The sequence below is a fragment of the Natrix helvetica genome (genome assembly GCF_964273705.1).
Source record: "Natrix helvetica genome assembly, chromosome: 1".
Taxonomy (NCBI): domain Eukaryota; kingdom Metazoa; phylum Chordata; class Lepidosauria; order Squamata; family Natricidae; genus Natrix; species Natrix helvetica.
This window is the reverse complement of record NC_138548.1, coordinates 349,733,226-349,756,422: the sequence shown is the minus strand read 5'-3', so window position 1 is coordinate 349,756,422 and position 23,197 is coordinate 349,733,226. Positions and strand designations below refer to the sequence as shown.

The window sequence follows — 23,197 nt, the reverse complement described above, 5'->3', positions numbered from 1 at the left end:
CTAAATAAGAATCCAGAGCAGCCATTCCTCACATAAGTGCCAGGGTTATGGAACTCCCTGTTTGATTACTTGTGGCTGGCACTGAGCCTCAGAAGCTTCCAGTGCTTGCTAATGACATATCTGTTTACCCAGATACTTGGTATTGGCATTGTGGCTTGTTTTTATCTAGCCGTGTCCCTGCTTGCACTTAACCATGGCACAAACACTCCCTGTTTGTAATATCCCTGTTCTGCCTTTGGAGGTTGTGCCTTCGTCTTTTGATTGACTCATGAAGGAGAAAGACTCCATTCCTCGCGCAGGTGCTGAAGTGGCATTTCTCTCCTTATTCCAACACTTTGCACAGGCAGCCTCAAGGGATATTGAATGGGCCCAAGCTTCGTCTATCATTATTTTGAAGGGAAGTCAAGTGACTGCTAATAACTGAGAACAGAAATAACAGAGGCACGAAAAGGACTGGCAACAGGGAGTATTGGGTATCAATGATATAAAAGCCGCTTTAGGGTGTTTTTTTTTAATTGAATGATTCATTTTCAACTTCTACCCTCCAAGTTTCAACTTCTACCCTCCAAGTTTCAACTTCTATCCTCTAAACCAGGGGTGTCCAAACTTGGCAACTTTAAGACTTGTGGACTTCAACTCCCAGAATTCCCCAGCCAGCCATTAAATCCACAAGTCTTAAAGTTGCCAAGTTTGAAGACCTCTGCATTGAGAATATAAACTGGCTGGAGAATTCTGGGAGTTGAAGTCCACAAGTCTTAAAGTTGCCAAGTTTGAAGACCTCTGCACTAAGAATATAAACTGGCTGGGGAATTCTGCGAGTTGAAGTCCACAAGTCTTAAAGTTGCCAAGTTTGGACACCCCTGCTCTAAACAATGCTATAGGGCACTGCACACCAGAACAACTAGACACAAGGACAGTTTCCCCCCCCCCCCCCCCGAATGCCATCACTCTGCTAAACAACTAATTCCCACAACACTGTCAAATTATTTACTAAGACTGTATTGGTATTATTCTTCTCTTCCTTCCTAGTATCTATCTCTCCACACTTATGACTATAACCACGCTGCTTATATCTTTCAATTTATATTGTTTTTAATTTGTTTCCTAGTATGATTTGATAGCTTATTAATAACCTTCACTATCTTTTTATTCTTGATGAATGTATTCTATTTTATTTTTCTTTGTGTACAGAGAGCATATGCACCAAAGACAAATTCCTTGTGTGTCCAATCACACTTGGCCGAGAAAGAATTCTATTCTGTTCTGTTCTGTTCTGTTCTGTTCTGTTCTGTTCTGTTCTATTCTTCTATTCTATTCTATTCTATTCTATTCTATTCTATTCTATTCTATTCTATTCTATTCTATTCTATTCTATTCTATTCTATTCATTCTCCCTGCTTTTAAATCTTAATTAAAGGTATTTAGAGTTGTTAAAAAGATGAAAAATATTTTTCGGAACAAATATATCAGCAAGAGGTCCTTGCTGCTGTTTGAGCTTGTTTATTTTCTCACAGATGTTTCATGACCCATCTGGGCCAGCCCCAATGACATTACCTAGCTGGGTCATGGAACTTCTGCAAGAAAACACCCAAGCTCAGAGAACACCAAGGACCCCTCATTTCAACCCTGAGCTACAAATACTCTCCTTTAAATATATCGATGCCATTTTGCTTAAACCGACGGAGGAAAACCACAACCCCCGAACAAGCAGCTGTTCTATTCTGCAAGGTTTGATAACAAATAATAGGCCACTGGTCTTCTGAACCTCTAGATCACTTAGGTCAGCAGCTAACAGACCGTGTAGTCCAGGGATATCAAACTCAAGGCCTGGAGGCTTGATCCAGCCCGCAGGGTGCTTAGATCTCACTCTGGAAACAGCGAAGAACCGGCCCACGGTGTCTCTGGCAGCGAAAACAGAGCTTGTGCGGGTTACGTGCAGCTCTCCCGAGCTCCATTTTCACTGGCAGAGGGTTGCAGGAGGCCGTCGAAGCTGAAAATGGAGCTTGGGAGCCCGTTTTCGCTGGCAGAGCACTTGGGCCACCACAGGAACCACTCCGACACAAGTGATGTCGAACTGGCCATGCCCACATTGGCTACACCCACTCCCCCCCGCCCCCCGAGATCAAACACAACCCTGATGTAGCCCTCAATGAAATTGAGTTTGATACCCTTGGCGTAGTCAGTCTTGCCTAGCTACCTGCGGGACCTAGCTACCTGCGGGATCGCATCCTGCCCCATACATCCCTACGACCAATTCGCTCACACAGAGAGGGACTTCTCCAGGTGCCATCCACCAAACAGTGTCGGGGGGGCGGCGCCTAGGAGCAGAGCCTTCTCTGTGACGGGCCCAGCCCTGTGGAATGACCTCCCCCCTGATATCAGGACTACCTCTGACCTCCGCTCCTTCCGTGCAAAGCTCAAGACCCACCTCTTCCAATTAGCTGGCCTGGCTCAACCATAGTTTTACCTTACCGCTCCTGACGGGTTTCTTAAATTTTGTAATTTAATTGAGGGTGTTTTAATTTGTCAATTTTAAATTCTATTTTATATATTTGTTACCTCCTCCATGTATATGTGTACGTACGTGTATGTGTTGATTTTTATTTGTATATGTATTGTTCATTTGTATATTTTATGTGTTTTTATTGTACGCCGCCCCGAGTCCTTTAGGAGAGGGTGCGGCTAACAAATAAAAATTTATTATTATTATTATTATTATTATTGCCTGACCTTGAAAAAGCTAAACAAGATCAGATCTGGTTGGTACTTCGATGGGACACTACCAGTCATTTCTAGAGCTGGAGGCTACACACAGGAAAACCAAAAAACAATCCACCAAACGCAGCAGCAAGGCACTTCCATGCAATCACCCAAAAAAACTATGCCGACTATAAGTCAAGCACAACTTGAAGGTGCTACCTTTCCTCTATTCCAACAGCCAGTATGCTTTCTTTTGAAAATATTGCTTTCCCCCTTCCTATTTCATAGAAACATTGAAGACTGATGCCAGAAAAAAAAACCTGGTGGTCCATGGAGGTTTTTCTTTTCTTTTTTAATTCATTCGTTTATTTGTTATTTTTAATTATTATTAATAAAGGAGAATATTTGTAGCTCAGCGTTGAGATGAAGGATTTCTTGATACGTTCTGAGTTTGGTTGTTTTCTTGCAGACGTTTCATTACCCAACTAGGTAACGTCATCAGTTTTATTTGGGTAATGACACGTCTGCAAGAAAACAACCAAGCTCAGAGATTACCATGGCCCTCTCATTCATTTTTATTTTTATTTTATTTTTTAAATAAACAGATGACAAAAAATTACCCCAAGCATGTTTAAACTCAGTTACTGATGATTGATCTACAACCTGTGCTGGAAGTTGGCTCCGAGCATCCGTTAGTCTTTCTGGGAAGTACGGATAGTCCTCAAATTACAACCAGCATTGAGCCCCAAATTTCTGTTCCTAAGTGAGGCATTTGTTAAGTGAGTTTTGCTGCCACAGTTGTTAAGTGAATCGCTGCAATTGATAAGTCAGCAACCCGGTTGTTAAGTGAACCTGTCTTCCCTTTTGACTTTGTTGGTCAAAAGATTGCAAAAGGTAAATCACCTGACCTTGGGACACAGCAACGGTCATAAATATGAACCAGTGGCCAAGCATCTGGATTTTGATCACGTGATCATGGGGATGCTACAAAGGTCGTAACTGTGAAAAATGGTCATAACCAAAGGTGGGATTCAGTTGGTTTGGGCAAGTTTGGGCGAACGGGTTATAAAATTGCTGGCTGTCCCCACCGCTTCTTGCCCCTTCCAGAAGTCCTCACACGGCCCATTTTGCTCCCAGAAGGCTGCAGGGGGGCCTACTAGGCCCAAAACAGGGCACGGGGGGGAGGGGAGGGGTGGGCGCAGCTCCCCCCTTGTGGCCTGTTTTTTCAAACTATTCTCCAAGGCACCTGAGGGTAGAACAAGAAGCAATGGGTGGAAACTAATCAAGGAGAGAAGCAACTAGAACTGAGGAGAAACTTCCTGACCGTTAGAACAATTAATCAGTGGAACAACTTGCCTCCAGAAGTTGTGAATGCCCCAACACTGGAAGTCTTTAAGAAGATGTTGGATAGCTATTTGTCTGAAACGGTATAGGGTTTCCTGCCTAGGCAGGGGGTTGGACTAGAAGACCTCCAAGGTCCCTTCCAACTCTACTATTGTATTGTATTGTATTGTATTGTATTGTATTGTATTGTATTGTATTGTATTGTATTGTTCCCAGGAGAGTGCAGGCGGCCTGTAACACCACCTGGCCATGCCCACCCAGTTGGTCATTAGGGCAGAGAAGCAGTATTATGCTTGATGAAGACTCTTTCGGGGAGGGGAGAGTGAATCAGCTCTTCCATCAATATTTTTGCTCCGGACTGACATATAAATCAAAAACGAATTTTGCTTCCTCAGTACCTCTCTTGCATAAGATAATGAAATCATATACAGTCATTTCAAAAGCAGTCTCACTCAATACCCTAGGCGGTCTTATTGACTGACCAGAAATAAAATGGCAAGGCATCCTCATTGGCTATTAATCGTTATTAATCAAACTGGTCTTGAGTTCAGGCCATATGCTGGGGCACATGGGTGAAGCTTAAACGATGTAGAAAAGATGCGGAGACTCTAGAAAGAGTTCAGAGAAGAGCAAACAAGATGATTAGGGGACTGGAGGCTAAAACATATAAAGAACGGTTGCAGGAACTGAGTATGTCTAGTTTAATGAAAAGAAAGGACTAGGGGAGACATGATATCAGTCTTCCAATAGGGGCTGCCAGAAGGAAGAGGGAGTCAAACTATTCTCCAAGGCACTGGGGGTAGAACAAGAAGCAATGGGTGGAAACTAATCAAGGAGAGAAGCAACCTAGAACTAGGGAGAAATTTTCTGACAGTTAGAACAATGAACCAGTGGAACAATTGCCTCCAAAAATTGTGAGTGCTCCAACAGTGGAAGTTTTTAAGAGGATGTTGGTTCGCTATTTGTCTGAAGTGGTGTAGGGTTTCCTGCCTAAGCAGGGGGTTGGACTAGAAGACCTCCAAGGTCCCTTCCAACTCTGTTATTCTAAACTATATAGGTTGACCGAAAAACTGAACATCTGATGTTGAAACTACATTTCTCATTGGGTTGGTTGATCAGTGTTGCTAGATAGATTAACGTTTAATGCAGAAATATAGAAATTATGTAGAATGTAGAAATCCTATGGAAATTAATCCTATGGGTGACCATTATGGGAACATTGTAAGCTAGGTGGTTCTTTGGTTTGGTTCGGCAGATTCCTTACATTGTGGGGTGTTTTTATTTTAAAAAAGGAACCCCCTCAATTGAATGGGAATGTGGTTCTATGGAGATGGGCCATCAAATTATTCCTAGTAATATGCCAAGAACACAACTTGATAGCAAAAAAGAAGCAGTCTTGCGTGAGGGAGCGTAGAGTTAAAAATCCAAAAATGGAAATAAGACAAGAGGAAAAAGAAGGGACAAGGATCCTCAAGGAAAGAATGTAAGAGCGCACATTTAAATATAAATCTGTGAAAGTTTCCTCCGAGACATTTGTCTCCACAAAATACAAGTAGCCCTCGACTTACAACAGTTCATTTAGTGACCGTTCGAAATTACTAATGACCATTTTTCACACTTATGACCGCAGCGGTATCCACACAGCCACATGAAAAAAAAACCCAATAAGGACTGTTTTTCACTTATGACCGTGGCGGTCATATCCGCACGTTCATAGGATCAAAATTCAAACGCTTGGCAACGGGTTCATATTTACGACGGTGCTGGTGTCCCAGGAGGTCATGCGATCCCCTCTGGAGACATTCCGACAAGCCATCTGGGGAAGCCAGATTCACTTAACAACGGTGCTACTAACTAAACAGCTGCAGTGATTCACTTATCAACGGTGGCCAAAAAAAGTGTATAACATGGAGGCAAAGCTCATTTGACAATGGTCTCGCTTAGCAACAGAAATCTGGGGCTCGATTGTGGTCATATGTCGAGGACTGCCTATACAGGAAGAGAGTAGGAAAAGGGGCATTGTAAGCGCTTTGTGTACAAAAGTAGAAAGAAATCCTTGCTTTTTTGCTATCTTCTTAAGTGTGGTCCCAGTGGGGATTTAACTAAACAGTGTCATCCACACACAAGAGAGGCATGAACAGAGTTAGGGAGGGGGGATAAGTTCAGCTTGTGGACTCTTTTACAAAATAACACAAAACCACACCCTCTCCAAGGAAGGGGGGAGAAGCAGAGTTCCTGGGAAAGGGTCAGTGCTGGCTTCAAGCCTGAAGAGAGGCACTTCACACTGCACGATGTTACTCTGGTTCTGTACGTGGTTGGGATTCCTAAACCCAAATACTGGTAATCCTCAAGTTACGACCACAATTGAGCACAAAGTTTATGTCACTAAGTGAGACACGTTAAGTGAATTTGCCCCATTTTTGCAACTTCTCTTGCCGTAAGCTCTTAAGCGCATCACTGCATTTGAATAGAATAGAATAGAATAAGAGTTGGAAGGGACCTTGGAGGTCTTCTAGTCCAACCCCCCTGCCTAGGCAGGAAACCCTATACTGTTCCAGACAAATGGCTATGCAGCATCTTCTTAAAGACTTCCAGTGTTGGGGCATTCACAACTTCTGGAGGCATTTTCTGTTCCACTGATTAATTGTTCTAACTGTCAGGAAGTTTCTCCTCAGTTCTAAGTTGCTTCTCTCCTTGATTAGTTTCCACCCATTGCTTCTTGTTCTACCCTCAGGTGCCTTGGAGAATAGTTTGACTCCCTCTTCTTTGTGGCCACCCCTGAGATATTGGAACACTGCTATCATGTCTCCCCTAGTCCTTCTTTCTATTAAACTAGACATACCCAGTTCCTGCAACTGTTCTTCATATGTTTTAGCCTCCAGTCTCCTAATCATCTTTGTTGCTCTTCTCTGCACTCTCTCCAGAGTCTCCACATCTTTAGCTAACTTAATTTGTTAAGTTAGTAACACAGTTGTGAAGTAAATCTGGCTTCATTTGACTTTGCTTGTCAGAAGGTCACAAAAACTGACCACGTGACATCGGGACACTGCAACCGTCATAAATATGAACCGCTTGCCAAGTATCTGAATTTTGATCACGTGACCACGGGGGTGTTGCAACGGCTGTAAGTGTGAAAACTGGTCATAAGTCCCTTTTTTTGGGTGCTGTTGTAACTTTGAACGGTCACTAAATGAACAGTTGTAAGCTGAGGACTACTTGTACGTGCAGAAAAAAGGGAGCTGGGTGGCACTCTGTAGAAACTCTAACGCTAAGCCTAACCCAGGAGTGTCCAAACTTGGGAACTTTAAGACTTGTGGACTTCAACTCCCAGAATTCCCAGCTGGCTAGGGAATTCTGGGGGTTGAAGTCCACAAGTCTTAAAGTTCCCAAGTTTGGACACCCCTGGCCTAACCATTATTTTATCGGCTGGCTGCAGACTTTGTGCAAAGCCTGAGGATGGATGGTTAGAAAGCTGGGACCACTGGACTTGTTCAAGCTACAGTCTCCACCCTGCGTGTGTGTGTCTCTTCTGGAAGAATCATACAAATTTCTGGCCTGCAAGGCGTCATCCATTTGCTCTTATGATGGGAATCACTCCAAAGCAGCAACTCCTTCCAGAAGCTAATTCAAAAATTATTTGGCGGAGTCTTGGCATTTGAAGTGGAAAAACATTTCGAGCAGAATTATATTGCACTCATTATCAGTATTTTTCTTCTTTTTCTATTGCACTCTGATACCCAATCTAATAGATGTGTGCGGTGGTGCTGGGAATGATGGGGAAAGTAATAAATAACTGTGTGACTCAAAATCAAAAAGGGGGAAACATGATTAGTAGTCTTCCAATATCTCAGGGACTTCCACAAAGAAGAGAGGGTCAGGCTATTCTCCAAAGCACCTGAGGGTACGACAAGAAGCAACTGGTGGAAACTAATCAAGGAGAGAAGCAACCTAGAACTGAGGAGAAATTTGCTGACAGAACAATGAATCAGTGGAACAGCTTGCCTCCAGAAGTTGTGAATGCCCCAACACTGGAAGTTTTTAAGAAGATGTTGGATAACCATTTGTCTGAAGTGGTGTAGGGCTTCCTGTTTAAGCAGGGGTTTGGACTAGAAGACCTCCATGGTCCCTTCCAACTTTGTTATTCTATTCTATTCTATTCTATTCTATTCTATTCTATTCTTTCTACTCTACTCTACTCTACTCTACTCTACTCTACTCTACTCTACTCTACTCCTATTCCTATTCCTATTCCTATTCCTATTCCTATTCCTATTCTATTCTGCCTCACAAGGAAGAGAATATATTTATCTAAATCTAGTCCGGGAATGCAGTAAGCTGGCTGAGAGAGGAAGAACATTCTTGGACCTGCTAGCTTGTCTCCTTGTCAATTATTATGGAATTCTTCTTATCTATAATAACCTAAGACAAGGCTGTGTTATGCAAGCACGTTCTTTATCAGCCTTATACCTACACTCCAAGGGTGTGATATGTCAAGGCCCACAAGGAGTTATGTCACAAGAGCTTCTAGAAGTTGAAGGCATGCCTCTCCAGGGGGCACTTGGTGGAGGAGAGCTGGGGTTGACCCTTGTCAACTGTCAAAACTAACACAATATTGTACAAAGACCTATTTTTGTTTTTTTGGCGCTCTGTGCAAATCCATCGTTTTTCCTTGCCGGTTCATCAATAAAGGAGAATATTTGAAGTTCGGGGTTGAAACAAGATGTCCTCTCTCGGTGTTCTCTGAGCTTGGTGGCTTTCTTGCAGGGGTTTCATTACCCAAGATTAGGCAACATTATCAGTGCTAATAGTGTCCTTGCCTAATATGGGTAACGAAAAGTCTGCAAGAAAACAACCAAGATCAGCGAGCACCAAGGACCCCCTCACTGTGGTTTATTCAAGGAATCGTAGTTAAGCTCATTTGTGCTTAGTGCAATGTCTGAACCAGGTCATGTCGTCTCCTTCAGTGAAAATGAGGGACTAGCAATAGCAATTAGACTTACATACATACGGCATCATAGTGCTTCTATAGCCCTCCCTAAGCGGTTTACAGAGTCAGCATATTTCCCCCCAACAATCTGGGTCCTCGTTTTATCCACCTCAGAAGGATGGAAGGCTGAGTCAACCTTGAACTGGTGAGATTCGAACTGCTGAACTGCAGCTAGCAGTCAGCTGAAATAGTCTTCAGTACCGCACTCTAACTAATGGAAGGGAATGGAAGGATTTATACTCCTTACAGACAGCTGGTCATTTGTATTTTTAATTTAAACCTTTAAATAGTCTTAATGACTCTCTAAAAGGATGCAAACGACCAGCTTGTCTGCAAGGAGGATAAATCCTTCCTTTTCTCACCATCCAGTCAGAGCTGAAGAAGCTTCTTGGATGAGAAGCGAAACGTCTTCAAAGAAAAACCAGAAAGTCCAGTTGCCTCTTGAAAAAAGCACCTTTGGGACAACCGTGACCTGGATGGCTTGAGAATCTTCATAGACTCTCAATCGTGGCCATTCACAGGTGTGTGGAATTCAATTCCCAGTACTCCCCAGCCAGCATGGCTACTGATGGGAATTCTGGGAACTTAAATTCCACATATCTGGAAGTTGCCAAGCCAGGGAGACAATGGCTAGGGACTGAATGAGAAAAGCGACCGGCCTCAGATTCATGAGTTCCATGTTTGAATGGAGATCTGGATTCTAATCCCTAAGCCCCATCCACAACCACATCATGTCCGTTGTCAATGACACACATTTTGTGGATACGAGTTTAGTATCGGTGGTTAAAACATCTAGCATGACTCTCCAAAAATCTACAGGATTATGAATGCCCCACATTGAGTATCTGTAAGTTGACCTGGCCCAGTGGTGGGTTGCAGGTGGTATGCCCTGGTACAGGTGTACCGGAGCCAGCCCGGAGCACCGGACACCAGATAGGCTAAAGATACAGAAGGATCTTGACAAACTTGAACATTGGGCACTATCTAATAAAATGAAATTCAATTGTGAAAAGAGTAAGGTTCTACATTTAGGCAACAAAAACGAAATGCACAGGTACAGTATAGGCGGTACCTTGCTCAGTAGTAGTAACTGTGAAAGGGATCTTGGAGTCCTAGTGGACAACCATTTAAATATGAGCCAGCAGTGTGCAGCAGCTGCCAAAAAAGCCAACACAGTCCTAGGCTACATAAACAGAGGGATAGAATCAAGATCACGTGAAGTGTTAATACCACTTTATAATGCCTTGGTAAGGCCACACTTGGAATACTGCATCCACTTTTGGTCGCCACGATGTAGAAAAGATTTGGAGACTCTAGAAAGAGTGCAGAGAAGAGCAACAAAGATGATTAGGGGACTGGAGACTAAAACATATGAAGAACGGTTGCAGGAACTGGGTATGTTTAGCTTAAGAGAAAGAAGGACTAGGGGAGACATGATAGCAGTCTTCCAATATCTCAGGGATTGCCACAAAGAAGAGGGAGTCAAACTATTCTTCAAGGCATCTGAGGGCAGGACAAGAAGCAATGGGTGGAAACTAATCAAGGAGAGAAGCAACTCAGAACCGAGGAGAAATTTGCTGACAGTTAGAACAATTAATCGGAGGAACAACTTGCCTCCAGAAGTTGTGAATGCCCCAACACTGGAAGTCTTTAAGAAGATGTTGGATAGCTATTTGTTTGAAACGGTATAGAGTTTCCTGCCTAGGCAGGGGGTTGGACTAGAAGACCTCCAAGGTCTCTTCCAACTTTGCTATTTTATGTATACCTTTTCCGGTATGGTGCTCCGGAGTGCCCGCCTGAGCTCCTTACCGGTATTTAAAGGCTTCTGCACTTCCACAGAGGCGCATGGCATGTACAGCGCCTTACGATGCTCCGCGGAACAGCTGGTGTGTTGCGGAGCGTCGCAGAGGCACTAAGACACACTGTGCGCATCCATGAAGACCCTGCCGGCCCCGTTCCAACCGTTAGAATGGGATTCGTAACCCACCACTGACCGGGCCCCTGCGAAATACAGCTTGGCTAGCTTGTTTGGGTCACTTAACGAACTCTTTCTTTGTGGTGCACTTGTTCTCTGCTGTTTTTTTCCCCCTCTAATTATGCACACCATGAGGAGGAAATGGAACAGGCTGGAAAGGAATTTAAATGGAATGTATTTAGTTATTGTTCTGGGCCACCCACTACCGTTTGGAGGGCAGCTCTTGACATGCCACAGTCTTGGGTCCACAAAACGAAACAAAAGCATGCCCCACCTTTAACCGGCGCATCTAAACAGAAACTACCAAGGGTTTCAGCTGTTATGCCACCTTTCCCTCCAGAAATCAAACAAGCGAGAAACTCCTGGAAGCTGGAAAATGCTTTCTAGGCCTCCTGTTTTGTTTTGTTTTGTTTTAAATATCAAAGCAGGGAACACAATTGTACTATGAAAATTTCACCAGGAGGCACAGAAGTTAGGAACCCCTGTCTGAGCTTATCCTGTCAGCTGGCAGGGAAAGAAGAGTTAAATTGGCCAAACTCTGTTTGCACCCCAAGGGAGAGCCAAAGGTCAAGGATGTGTTTCTGGCTTATGTCTCTGTGGAGATGTAAATCGAGTGCGCTTGCAGAAAATAGGGAAGGGGAAAAAAAAGACTTGGCTCTTAAGCCCTTCCAAGCCTTCTCTTTCTTTCTCAAAATACACTTCGTGCCAAAAACCCCATCGCTTTTCCTTGTCATCCCTAGCACTGCCAGCAGATGCTAAGCCATCCATGTGGAGAGCTTCCCCCAGCCTCCCCTCCATCCTCCGTCCATCCATCTATCCCCCAAAATCAGAGGAATGCCCAGCTTGTAAACAACGGCAGGCCAGGGGCCAGGAGATCTGCTGCTGGGAATCTCCAGCAAAACTGCAGGCAAGGACAATATGAGCTAACCAGCCTCCTAAACTGGGAAAATTCCCAAAGGGGACCTCTAAGTTTTGTTTTGTTTTTTTTTCCCCTCCTTGTGTGCAGAAGAGATCTCAAGCCTCAAGGGGGAAGGGAAAGGTCTTTTTGGCTCTGGGGAGGCTATAATTCACCGGCTCTCTCTCTGTGTGTGTCTCTCTCTGCCTTTGAGAGGAGGAGGGGAAAAAAGCCAAATAATAATAAACTTAATAATAATAAACTTAAATTTATTAGCCGCTCCCTTTCCAGACAGGACTATACCGTATAGTGACGCGCAGAGAGGAATTGAAATAAAACTAAGCCAAGGAAAGCCAGAAAAATGGGAACGACCGAGACAGTAAAGAAATGAGGGGAGCCTGCTCCCGCGGGAAGGGGTGTGTGTGTCAATATGAGATTAGGGAGGATAGGAGTTGTAGTCCAACGTATCTAAACACCAGCAAGCGCCCCCGCCCCGTGAGAACATGCATGTGCACGCACTAATGTTGTGTATCTGTGTGGGGGGGTGGGGGTCATTTGCGGACCCGCTGTCCTAAAAGACAAATTGGGGAGGGGGCGTTGTTTCGGGACACTTTCAGGGGGCCTAATTGGAGCGCCAAAGTCCGCGGGGTGGTTGCTTCAGGTGTCACTCAAGCGCTTTGCTGACCCGATCGGAAAGCGGCAGGAAAGGGGGCGGGTGGGAAATCAGCCGATTAAAAAGCTCGAAGAAAGTAGCTCCGGAGCCCCCAAAACGGGGGAGAGGGGGGGAGAGAAAGGGAGAAAGAGATGGAGGGAGGGAGAGAGAGAGAGAAGAGAGGGGGAGAGAGAGAAAGAGGGAGAGAGGGAGGGAGAGAGAAGGAAGGAAGGGTGGGGAGAGAAAGAAAGAGGGAGGGAGGAAGGAGGGAGAGAGAGAGAAGGAGGGAGAGTGAGAAAGGGAGGGAGGGAGAAAAGGAGGGAGGGAGATAAAGAAAGAGAAGGAAGAAGAGGGATAGAGAGAGAAAAGGAGGGGGAGAGAGAGGAAGGGAGGGAGAAAGGGAGGGAGGGAGAGAAAGAGAAAGGGGAAGGAGGGAGGGAGAGAGAGAGAAAAGGAGGGAGGGAGAGAGAGGGGGAGGAAGGAGGGAGAGAGAGAAGGTGGGAGAGAGAGAAAGGGAGGGAGGGAGATAAAGAAAGAGAAGAAGAGGGACAGAGAGAGAAAAGGAGGGGGAGAGAGAGAAAGAGAGAGGGAGAGAGAAAGGGAAGGAGGGAGAGGGAGAGAAAAGGAGGGAGGGGGAGAGAGGGGGGAAAGGAAGGAGGGAGAGAGAGAAGGAGGGAGGGAGAGAGAAAGAGGGAAGGAGGGAGGGAGAGAAAGAGAGAGAGAGAGAAGGAAGGAAAGAAAGAAATGAAGGAGGGAAGGAAGGAAGGAAGGAAGGAAGGAAGGAAGGAAGGAAGGAAGGAAGGAAGGAAGGAAGGAAGGAAGGAAAGGACAACACGGGGCAGCGCTGCCCTTCGGCCCTAGCTCACCTTCCCTGGCCGGTTCTCGCGGGCTGCCAGCGACACTCGCGCCCCGCTGCCTCCCAGCAGGAGCGCCCGAGCGCGGCTCCTCCGGCGCAACCCGTCCTCCACTAGCAGCAGCAGCCGCAGCTCCCGAGGCAAACGGTCCCTCCTCCCTCGAAGGGAGCGGCAGAAAGCCCCGCGGGCTGCGCGCAAAGCGTGGGCGGCTGCGGGTGGCCCGGTCCTTGGAGAGTGAGAGAGGAAGAGAGTGAGAGAAAGAGAGAGAGATCCGAGAGGCTTAGGAGGCGAGCACAGGATCCTTCGATTAAACTTGGACTTTGCGCGGGGAGGGGGGGGAGGAATGGGGGTGGTGGGTGGGGAGAAGAAGGGGAGACCCAGGGAGGGGAGTTCAGTCGAGGAGCACCTCACCCTTTCCTCTTACCTGTGCCCCCTTCCAAGGATTAGATAACCCAATAAGGACTTTTTTTTTTAAGTACAGGTAGTTCTTAACTTACAACAGCTCGTTTAGTGGCCTTTCGACATGACGACAGCACTGAACAAGAACAAAAGCGACACAACCATTTTTCACGTTTTCGACTTTGCAGCGTTCCCAGGGCCACATAATCCAAATTCGGAAAGTTGGCAATTGACTCGTATTTAGGACAGTTGCAGTGTCCCAGGCTCACTGTCTCACATTTATGACGGTTGCAGTGTCCCAGGGTCACCTTTTGCTACCTTCTGGCGAGCAAAGTCAATGGGGGAGCCCAGATTCACTTTCTTTTTTCAAAGTATTTTGATTATACAGTTTTCTACGTTTTGCATCACAGTAAAACGTCGTTGCAAAGCTGTAACTGTGCTATAAAAAGGGGAAGCCAGATTCACTTAACGGCCGCCTTACTGACTGAACCACTGTGGCAAGAGAGGTTGCAAAACGGGGCTAAATTCGTTCAACGACTGCCTCATGGTTAGCCACAGAAATTTGAAGCTCAGTTGTGGTCGTAAGTCGAGGAGCACCCGTACCTAAAAAAATCTCTAAAATGACCCAATAAATGGATGCCCGTAACAGATCTTTCAGAGCAGTCAATCAAAACAGCTAACGGGTCATTTCTGAATTTGCAGGGTCAACACACATGCATTGACCATGACATTCACTGCGCAGGAAGAAAAAACATGGTGGGTGGGAGTTTTAAAGGATTCTACTGCTCCCCCATCTTTAAGCACTGTAAAAAAAAAAACTTCCCGCTATTTTAAAGCCACTGACATGCATGCTATCTGCGTATGCATGCTAACTAATATTGTATTTATTTTATTTAACCTATCTTTTGAGATTAAACTAAGCCATGAAGCTACCATATTTTTTGGAATATAAGGCCCATGTATTTTTCGACGCACATGAGTATAAGGTGCACCAAGATTTTGAAGAGGCAAATTTTTAAAAAAAAGTTTTTGCACTCTGCATACCTCCCAAAAACGGCCTGTTTTTTGTCAAAAATAGGGCATGTATACCCTTTAGGAGGCTTGTAGAGTGCTCCTGGGGGTGGGGGTGGGGGCAAAAACCGGCTCGTTTTTTGCTCCTTTTTGCCCTCCCCAGCCCCCAGGAGTACTCTGGAAGGCTCCTAAAGGCTATGCACAGCCATGTTTGCAAAGGGGGTGAGGTTTCGGGAGGCCAAAAATGCTGTATTCAGTGTATAAGACATACCCAGAATTTCACCCTCTTTTTTTGAGGGAAAAAGCTACGTCTTATACGCTGAAAAATACGGTATTTCTAACACTCCTGACTCTATGTATATGGCCCAACTACATTAAAAATAGTAATAATAGAGGTAATCCTCAACTTCCAACTGTTTAGTGACCGCTCGAAGTTACAACAGCACTGACAAAATTGACAGAAGTATTTTTCACACTTAACGACCATTGCAGCATCCCCATGGTCGCTTGATCAAAATTCAAACAATTGGCCACTGGTTCATATTTATGACGGTGGCAACGTCCCAGGATCACGCAATCCCTTTTTGTGACCTTCTGACAAGCAAAGTTAATGGGGAAGGCAGATTTCAGTTAACATCTGTGTTACTAGCTTAATAACTGCAGTGATTCACTTAACAACGGTGGCAAGAAAGGTCGTAAAATGGGGCAACATTCACGGTCTCGCTTAGCAACAGAAATTTCGGGCTCGCCTGTGATTGTAAGTTGAGGACTACCCGCGAAAACCGAGGACAGTTAAGTAGCAGTTAAAAGTTACCTGAAAGGGATACAATCAGTATCTACCATGATACTTTTACAATTGCAATAAAAACAATGAGGTGTGGATATGAAAATCTGGATCGACCTACCGTCTCTCTTTACTGATAAACGGAGAAACAATGCCAACATGTTTGCAATCCAATGCTTGTTGACAAAACACAGGCAGTCCTTGACTTACCACCACAATGGAACCCCAAGTAAGGGAGACGTCTGTTAAGTGAATTGTACCCCATTTTACGACTTTTCTGGACACAGTTTGTTAAGCGAATCACTGCACTTGTTGAGTTAATAGATTTTGCTTGTCGGAAGGTCTGCCAATGGGGGCTCATGTGACAACCCCCCCATCCCCAGGACACTGCGATCGTCATAAACATGAATCAGTTGTCAAGCATCTGAATTTTGATCAGGTAACCATGGGGATGCTACGGTGGTCGTAAGTGTGAAAAATAGCAATAGCACTTAGACTGATATACCGCTTCACAGTATTTCATAGCAGTTTTACAGAGTCGGCATATCCCCCCCCCCCAACAATCTGGGTCCTCATTTTACCCACCTCAGAGGGATGGAAGGCTGAGTCAACCTTGAGTTGGTCAGGATCGAACTCCTGGCGGTGGGCAAAGTCAGCCTGCAATACTGACTTCTAACCACTGCGCCACCACAATAGCCCTTTGAAAATAGGCATAGCAATAGCCCTTGGACTTATATACTGCTTTACGGTGCTTCACAGCCCTCTCTAAGCGGTTTATAGAGTCAGCATATGGGCCCCCAGCCATCTGGTCAAAAGTCACTTTTTTTCAGTGGCATTGTAATTTTGAACGGTCACTAAATGAATGGTTGTAAGTCGAGGACTACCTGCAATAACATGTGCAGTTTTAGTGGTGCACTTGCCAGACACTAAACCAGTGGTTCTCAACCTGTGGGTCGGGACCCCTTTGGGGGGGTCGAACGACCCTTTCACAGGGGTCGCCTAAGACCATCAGGAAAACACATATTTTCGATGGTTTTAGGAACTGAGACACCAATTTTATGGATGGGGGGTCACCACAACATGAGGAACTGTATTAAAGGGTCGAGGCATGGGGAAGGTTGAGAACCACTGCTCTAAACACTGCCTACAAACCCCAGATATAAAGAAATGGAACAAAATGAGACTGGGCGCAGGAGGCATGCCACGGTGCTGCAGCCAACTGTGTACCCTCCTTATGAAATGTCCCTGGCACGCAAGTCTCAGGGGTACCTGGCTGTTCCAGTCCTACCTGTGCTACCTGGGGTGTCCCTTTTCTCCCGTGTGTTTTGAATGTTGGAAAGAGGGAGGGACTGAAGGAAAATAACAGATCTGTTAACGTCCTGCCCCTTGTGCCTTTCTCCAAAACACACACTCACACCCGCTGGGGAAAGGCAGCGAAGCCTAGAAGCTGGAAATTTACCAAGCTGAGTTAAAGATTAGCGCGAGAGCTGCTCGCGTGCAACATTTACCCCGCAGAGGAACGGCTTAAAATGCTGTATATAACAGAATAACAGAGTTGGAAGGAACCTTGGAGGTCTTCTAGTCCACCCCACCCCCGTTCCAGCAGGAAGCTCTGTCTGCAAAGCGGGGTACGCACTTTCCAGGGGTGCATAAGATGACCCACTGGGGACGCGTGAAAACATTCCAATATCTATTTCTATTCATCAGAGATGGAAAAGTAAACAAGAAATCTGTGAGGTTGCTAAGAGCTGACACAGATTATACAGAATACACAAAAGGTAATACTGTATCTATGGGAGTGTGCTTTAGATTAAAAATCAGTAAGAATTTAATATTTAAAGCATAAAATACACAAAGGGAGATATGTTGTGGGTCTCTATTATAATATAAATCATATTAATGTAATACTAGACATATATAATAATTTATAAATAACAGAATAACAGAGTCGGCAGGGACCCTGGAGTTCTTCTAGTCCAATCTCCTGCTCAAGCAGGAAACTGTATATACCATTTTCGACACATGATTATCCAGTCAATACAATACAATACAATAGTAGAGTTGGAAGGGACCTTGGAGGTCTTCTAGTCCAACCCCCTGCCTAGGCAGGATACCCTATACCGTTTCGGACAAATAGCTATCCAACATCTTCTTAAAGACTTCCAGTATTCCTTCTTAAAGTCCCTTCTTAAAAGCTTCCAGTATCTGAACACCCACAACTTCTGAAGGCAAGTTGCTCCACTGGTTGATTGTTCTCACTGTTAGGAAATTTCTCCTTCGTTCTAGGTTGCTTCTCTCCTTGGTTCAGTTTCCGTCCATTGCTTCTTGTCCTGCTTTCTGATCCTTTGGAAAATAAGGTGGCACCCCTCGTTTTTTGTGGCAGCCCCTCAAATAATGGAGCACGGCTATCCTATCACTCCTAGCCCTTCTTTTTCACGTGTTTATTTAAAAGAAATGAACAAGCATGCATTGTGGAAGGCGGACTGAAAATAGTTTTACTGACAAAGGCAGAGGAAAAACATCGTACCGGTTATTCTTAACAATTCCTGACAACCCTCTTTTGAGAGTGAAATCCCTTCTCAGGGCAACTTGCGAAAAACTTCTCATAAAAGCGAGAGATCAGTTGAAGCCACTCACCTTTTAGGAAGCTTGGCATACGGAGCTGGTAGTCGTGAGTTGCGAGGTGCCAGAAGCCTCTCTCTGCCTTCCTTCGGTTCCCTCCAGGAAGAGCAGCAGCAAAATAAAAATGTCAGGACACCGGCACTGTTTCATGCAAATGGTGAGAGAGAGAGAGAGAGAGAGAGAGAGGGAGGGAGGGAGGGAGGGAGGGAGGGAGGGAGGGAGGGAGGGAGAGAGAGAGAGAGAGAGAGAGAGAGAGAGAGAGAGAGAGAGAGAGAGAGAGAGAGAGGCGAACTCCCCAACTGAAGTGAGCAACACCTGACTCAGGATGTGACGTGTGACAGCCTGGGGAGTATCAGATGTGTGGGAGACAGGAGTAGCCCCAGCCCCAGGTCACACCGCGCTTGTCTAAATGGTGTGCAATAAACACAAACGGGGAGGGCGGGAAGGAAAGGTCACACACATTTGCCTTCAAGCCAAAGATGCACAGAGTGGCTCTGTCCGCCACAGAGTTTAAATGCTCAGCTTTTTGCAGTCTCTTTGGTGGCACGAAAGAAAAAGAGGAACGCCACAAAAATTCAGTGTGGAAACCGGTTTGTTATGGGCGGGCTTGATATGCGCAACGTCCAGGCTCCCCACCGCTTCAAACTGTTCGTGTGGGGAAAGGCTGAACACGAAACAGCTCCTCAGGAGCGGCTGTGAATCACGACAGACCGGCTGTGTTATGCTGACGAGAGCCTTGGCTTATCAATGGTTTTAGTTTAGTTTACGATAGTTTGTAGATTAAAAGTTTATACGCCATCCTTGGCTGGAGGAGCACGGCACATAAATTACAGGTACTCCCAGACTTAACAACCATTTGTTTAGTGACTGTTTGAACTTATAACGGTACTGGGGGAAAAAAATGACGTGGTCAGTTTCCACACTTACGACCATCGCAGCATTCCCCACGCTCACGTGATCCAAATTTAGAGGCCTGGCGATTGATTTGTACAGGTGGTCCTCGACTTACGACATTTCATTCAGTGACTGTTTAAAGCTATAGTGGCACTGAAACAATGAGGGATGACCGGGTTTCACACTTACGGCCGTTGCAGCAATCCCTGCGGTCACATGATCAAAATTCAGAGGCTTGGCGATGAATTTATACAGGTGGTCCTCGACTTACGACATTTCATTTAAATAACCGTTCAAGATTACAGCAACATTGAAAACAATGAGCTATGAAGGTGTTTCACACTTACAACCGTTGCAGCAATCCGCACGGTCACATGATCAAGATTTAAATGCTTGGCAATTAACTCATATTTATGATGGTTGTAGTGTCCCGGGGTCATGTGACTTTCTGACAAGCAAAGTCAATGGGGAAGACAGATTCACTTAGCGGCTATGTTAGTAGCTTAACCACTAGAGTGATTCACTTAACAGCCGTGGCAAGGAAGGTCATAAAATGGGGCAAAAGTCCCTTAATGACTGTCACACTTGGCAACAGAAATGTTGGTCTCAATTGTGATTATAAATCGACGACTACCTTATAGTAACGGTTAGGGCCAAAGAGTTCCCGATGAGGAAGATGAAGCTTTTAGTTCTAATCACTCTAACGCTTTGCTGTGAGGCAAAGAATTCAGGAAAGAGCTTATTACAGGGAGTCCTTGACTTACGACCTCAATTGAAACCCAACATTTCTGTTGTTAAGTGAGGCATTTCTTAAGGGAATTTTAAGTTGTTAAAAAAATTTTAAATTAAAATTTTAATTTTAAGTTGTTCAGTGAACCACTGCAGTTGACAAGTTAGTAACCTGGTCGTTAAGTGAATCTGGCTCCCCCCCCCATTTGACTTTGCTTGTCAGAAGGTGATAAAAGGCAATCATATGACCCCCGGGGCATTGCAAACGTCGTAAATATGAATCAGGTGCCAAGCGCCTGAAGTTTGATCACGGGGGATACTGCAAAGGTTGTAAGCGTGGAAAACAATTCTAACTCTTTTTTCCCCCCCAGTGATGTTGTAACTTTGAACGGTCACTAAATGAGCAGTTGTAAGTCGAGGACTGCCTGTATAAGTAGAAGTTGGGAACGCTGTAAAAAAAAATTTGGCCTCCGAAGCTGCAAAGATGCTTTCAAACCCACCCACCCTTCCCCAGGATTGGCAGGCGGTAAAGTAAGAACCAGCCCGTTGCTTGTTCCCCTTTTCTCTAGTGGAATCGATCCCCCCCGTTTAACTGGTTTCGCTGGGTTTCGCAATGCCCCCGGTCAAGGGCAGCAGAATTCAGAGTCACAGGATTGACTAGTTTGTGGCTAAAAACCAGAGGCCACAAACCCAAGGTCAACAAGAATGAGCACCAGTTATGCGCTGAGATGGACAGGTTGACAATGGAAATCAAAGGAGAAACAGAATATTGCTTAATTTGGGATGCATGGTATAATTGGTTAGATAGCAAATGCAAAAATTAGAAAATTAACAATGAAAGAGGATTAACGAATTAGAAATAAGAAATAAGTATAACGATCGACAGAAGAATATTTATTGTAAATAATATTATGGTAAGATGTTGCAAAAATGTAAAATGTAAACTAAAATATCTAGAATGATAATTATATAGAGATTTATGTTAGAAATATGGAAATAACAGTTACGAACATGATACTGTATACGAGGAGACCTAATAGCATGTATAATGTAAAAAAAACGGTGGGTATAACCAGTACATCGCCGTTGCAAAGCGGAAACTGTGATGTAAAATGAAGAAAACTGTATAATAAAAATACTTTTAAAAAAATAGAATAAGCACCAGATAAAAAGGAAGGAGCAGAGCCCCTCTAACCAGCTGCTCAGCCAAGGGATGTAAACAACACCACAACTAGGCCCAAAAGTTTCAAAAACTCTTCCTCCCTTCAGAGTCCCCCAAATTCTCTTGTTTATCACTAGAAGAAAACCTTGTTTTTATTACCAACCAATTAGAAGTAGCACACTCTCGCTAACCGCTTTGAATAGACTTCCCTCAACCTTGTACCTTCTAGGTGGCATGTGCGCGCGCCTCTTGCCGGCTAGCTGATTTTTAGGTCTCTGCCACACATGGGAGGGGGTCGGGGGTCATGTGGGAGACGTGCGCGCATGCACGAGGGGGGTGAGGGGTCGCGAAGCAGTGCAGGTGCCGGTAGGAAACCCCCCCCCTTAGTTTAGGTGGGCCTGATGAGAAATGTTTTCAACGCTGGCGGATTGAAAAGTCATTTTCAGGGTTTTAGCCGGCCATGCATTGTTAGTTACTTTCTCTTCTGCAAGAATTATTCACAGCACACTATTTCCTGCAAGTCCCCTACTACACAGTCATACATTCCAAATGACATTGTCAAATGCAGCCGAGCAATTCATAAGCCCGTTTTTATTCAAGGAAGTTTTGCTAACTTTCCAAGGTAGATTGCACTACAGTTCCAATAGTTCGCTCACAGTCGGCCGAGCGACTTGCGAGAAGTAGAAGTAACTATCATGGGATGACTTTTAATGACTTTTAATCCTACAATAAGCCACGATGTTGTGTCTCCAGGACTGTGGAATGAGGAAGTCAGAGGTTGTGTAATAGGACAAGTGAAGGCTTGCTGATTAAATAACCAATTGACGAAGGCAGATAATAGGATTGTTCCCTTCCCTATCACCAATGGTGGGTTCCAAAAATTTTCGCTACTGGTTCAGTGGGCGTGGCTAGGTGGGGGGCATGTGACTGAGTGGGCATGGCCAAGTTGACGTCACTCACCCCCATGCTCACTCAGACACATGCCCCCCACCTAGCCACGCCCACAGGAAAAGGCAGGAATTTTAAAAGGATTTTCCCCTATCTACCCCCACCCTGCCTTCGCCAGTCACTTCTCTTCCTCCCTCAACACCTCGTTTTTTGTTGCTTACCTTCCACAGCGGCTGGTCCAGAATCCGGAAGGAAAGCTGACCGGAGTTTTTGGAGGCCCCCAGGCCAGCCACCGCTGCTGGGAAGCGGCTGGCAGTCAAAAAAGCCTCCCAGCCAGCACCTCTTTGGTGCCACTTGGACTTGCAAGGCAATGAGATGCGCATGCACGAAGAAAATGGTGGCGACAGCAGCAGCTTTTTCACCAACCAGAGGACTTTTCAGCAGCCTGTGGCCAGCTGTTGCCACTTTGAGAGCCAGTATGCAAAGCGTCAGGGCAAGCAAGCAGAGACTGGATGGGTGGGGTGAGCAACCGGCGACAGGGGGACCGGTTCAGGGGTGTGGCCAGCCAACCATCGCTACCGGTTCGCCGAACTGGGCAAAATTTCTGCCACCGGTTTGGCTGAACTGGTGCGAACCGGCTGAATACCACCTCTGCTTATAACTACAAAGACACTTTTCTATCCATATGGGATGTGTTGGTAAAGATTCTCTAGCAACTGCCTAGCAGGCAGAAATTTGGGTGGCCAAAAAGCTATTCCTGGCCCAGAAAAGGCTTCTTCTCTTGTTGAATTTCTGTTGGTTGACAGTAATGATATTTGTAGTAATCATAAAATGTATATTTATCTATCACTTTCTGCTCACAGATGGTAACAACCGTTCTCAAAGGCCTCGGGTGATGGTTTTCCCCACTTTTAGCTAGAAAGTCAAACCAGTTGGCATATTAAGCCTTGACTTTTTGGGCCATAATAGGTGGTGCGTGCAATGGCTCAGCGGTTAAAGATGTTGAGCCTGTCCTCTGGAAAACTGACAGCCCAGGTTTGAGACCCTCCCCAGCACTGCACATCAGGACGAGCTCCTGTTACTTGCCTCAAACCTCTGCCCACCTAGCTGTTTGAAGGCATGTAAATGCAAGTAGATAAATAGGTACCACTTCGGTGGGAAGGTCTCCCGCCACACTGGCTCCCATGGCTAAGAAATAGAGATGAGCACAATCCCAATGAACAATTAAGTCTCTCCTTAATTCCAGGTTGCTTCTCTCCTTGATTAGTTTCCATCCATTGTTTTCAATTCAATGTAGCTTA

At 45.2% G+C, this 23,197-nt stretch overlaps 1 protein-coding gene across 1 annotated transcript in view; it reads right to left on the bottom strand.

The window, feature by feature from the left end:
- The window catches only part of LOC309402001 (regulator of G-protein signaling 3-like), a gene marked incomplete at its 5' end in the record, with an annotated part of 51,330 nt that extends 29,051 nt beyond the window's left edge, over positions 1–22,279 (bottom strand). The window contains 2 exons of the mRNA XM_081971439.1: positions 13,420–13,686; positions 22,118–22,279. Of these exons, the coding sequence (XP_081827565.1) occupies positions 13,420–13,686; positions 22,118–22,279 (429 nt within the window). The remainder of the gene's footprint in view (positions 1–13,419; positions 13,687–22,117) is intronic.
- Between the last annotated feature and the right edge of the window lie 918 nt (positions 22,280–23,197).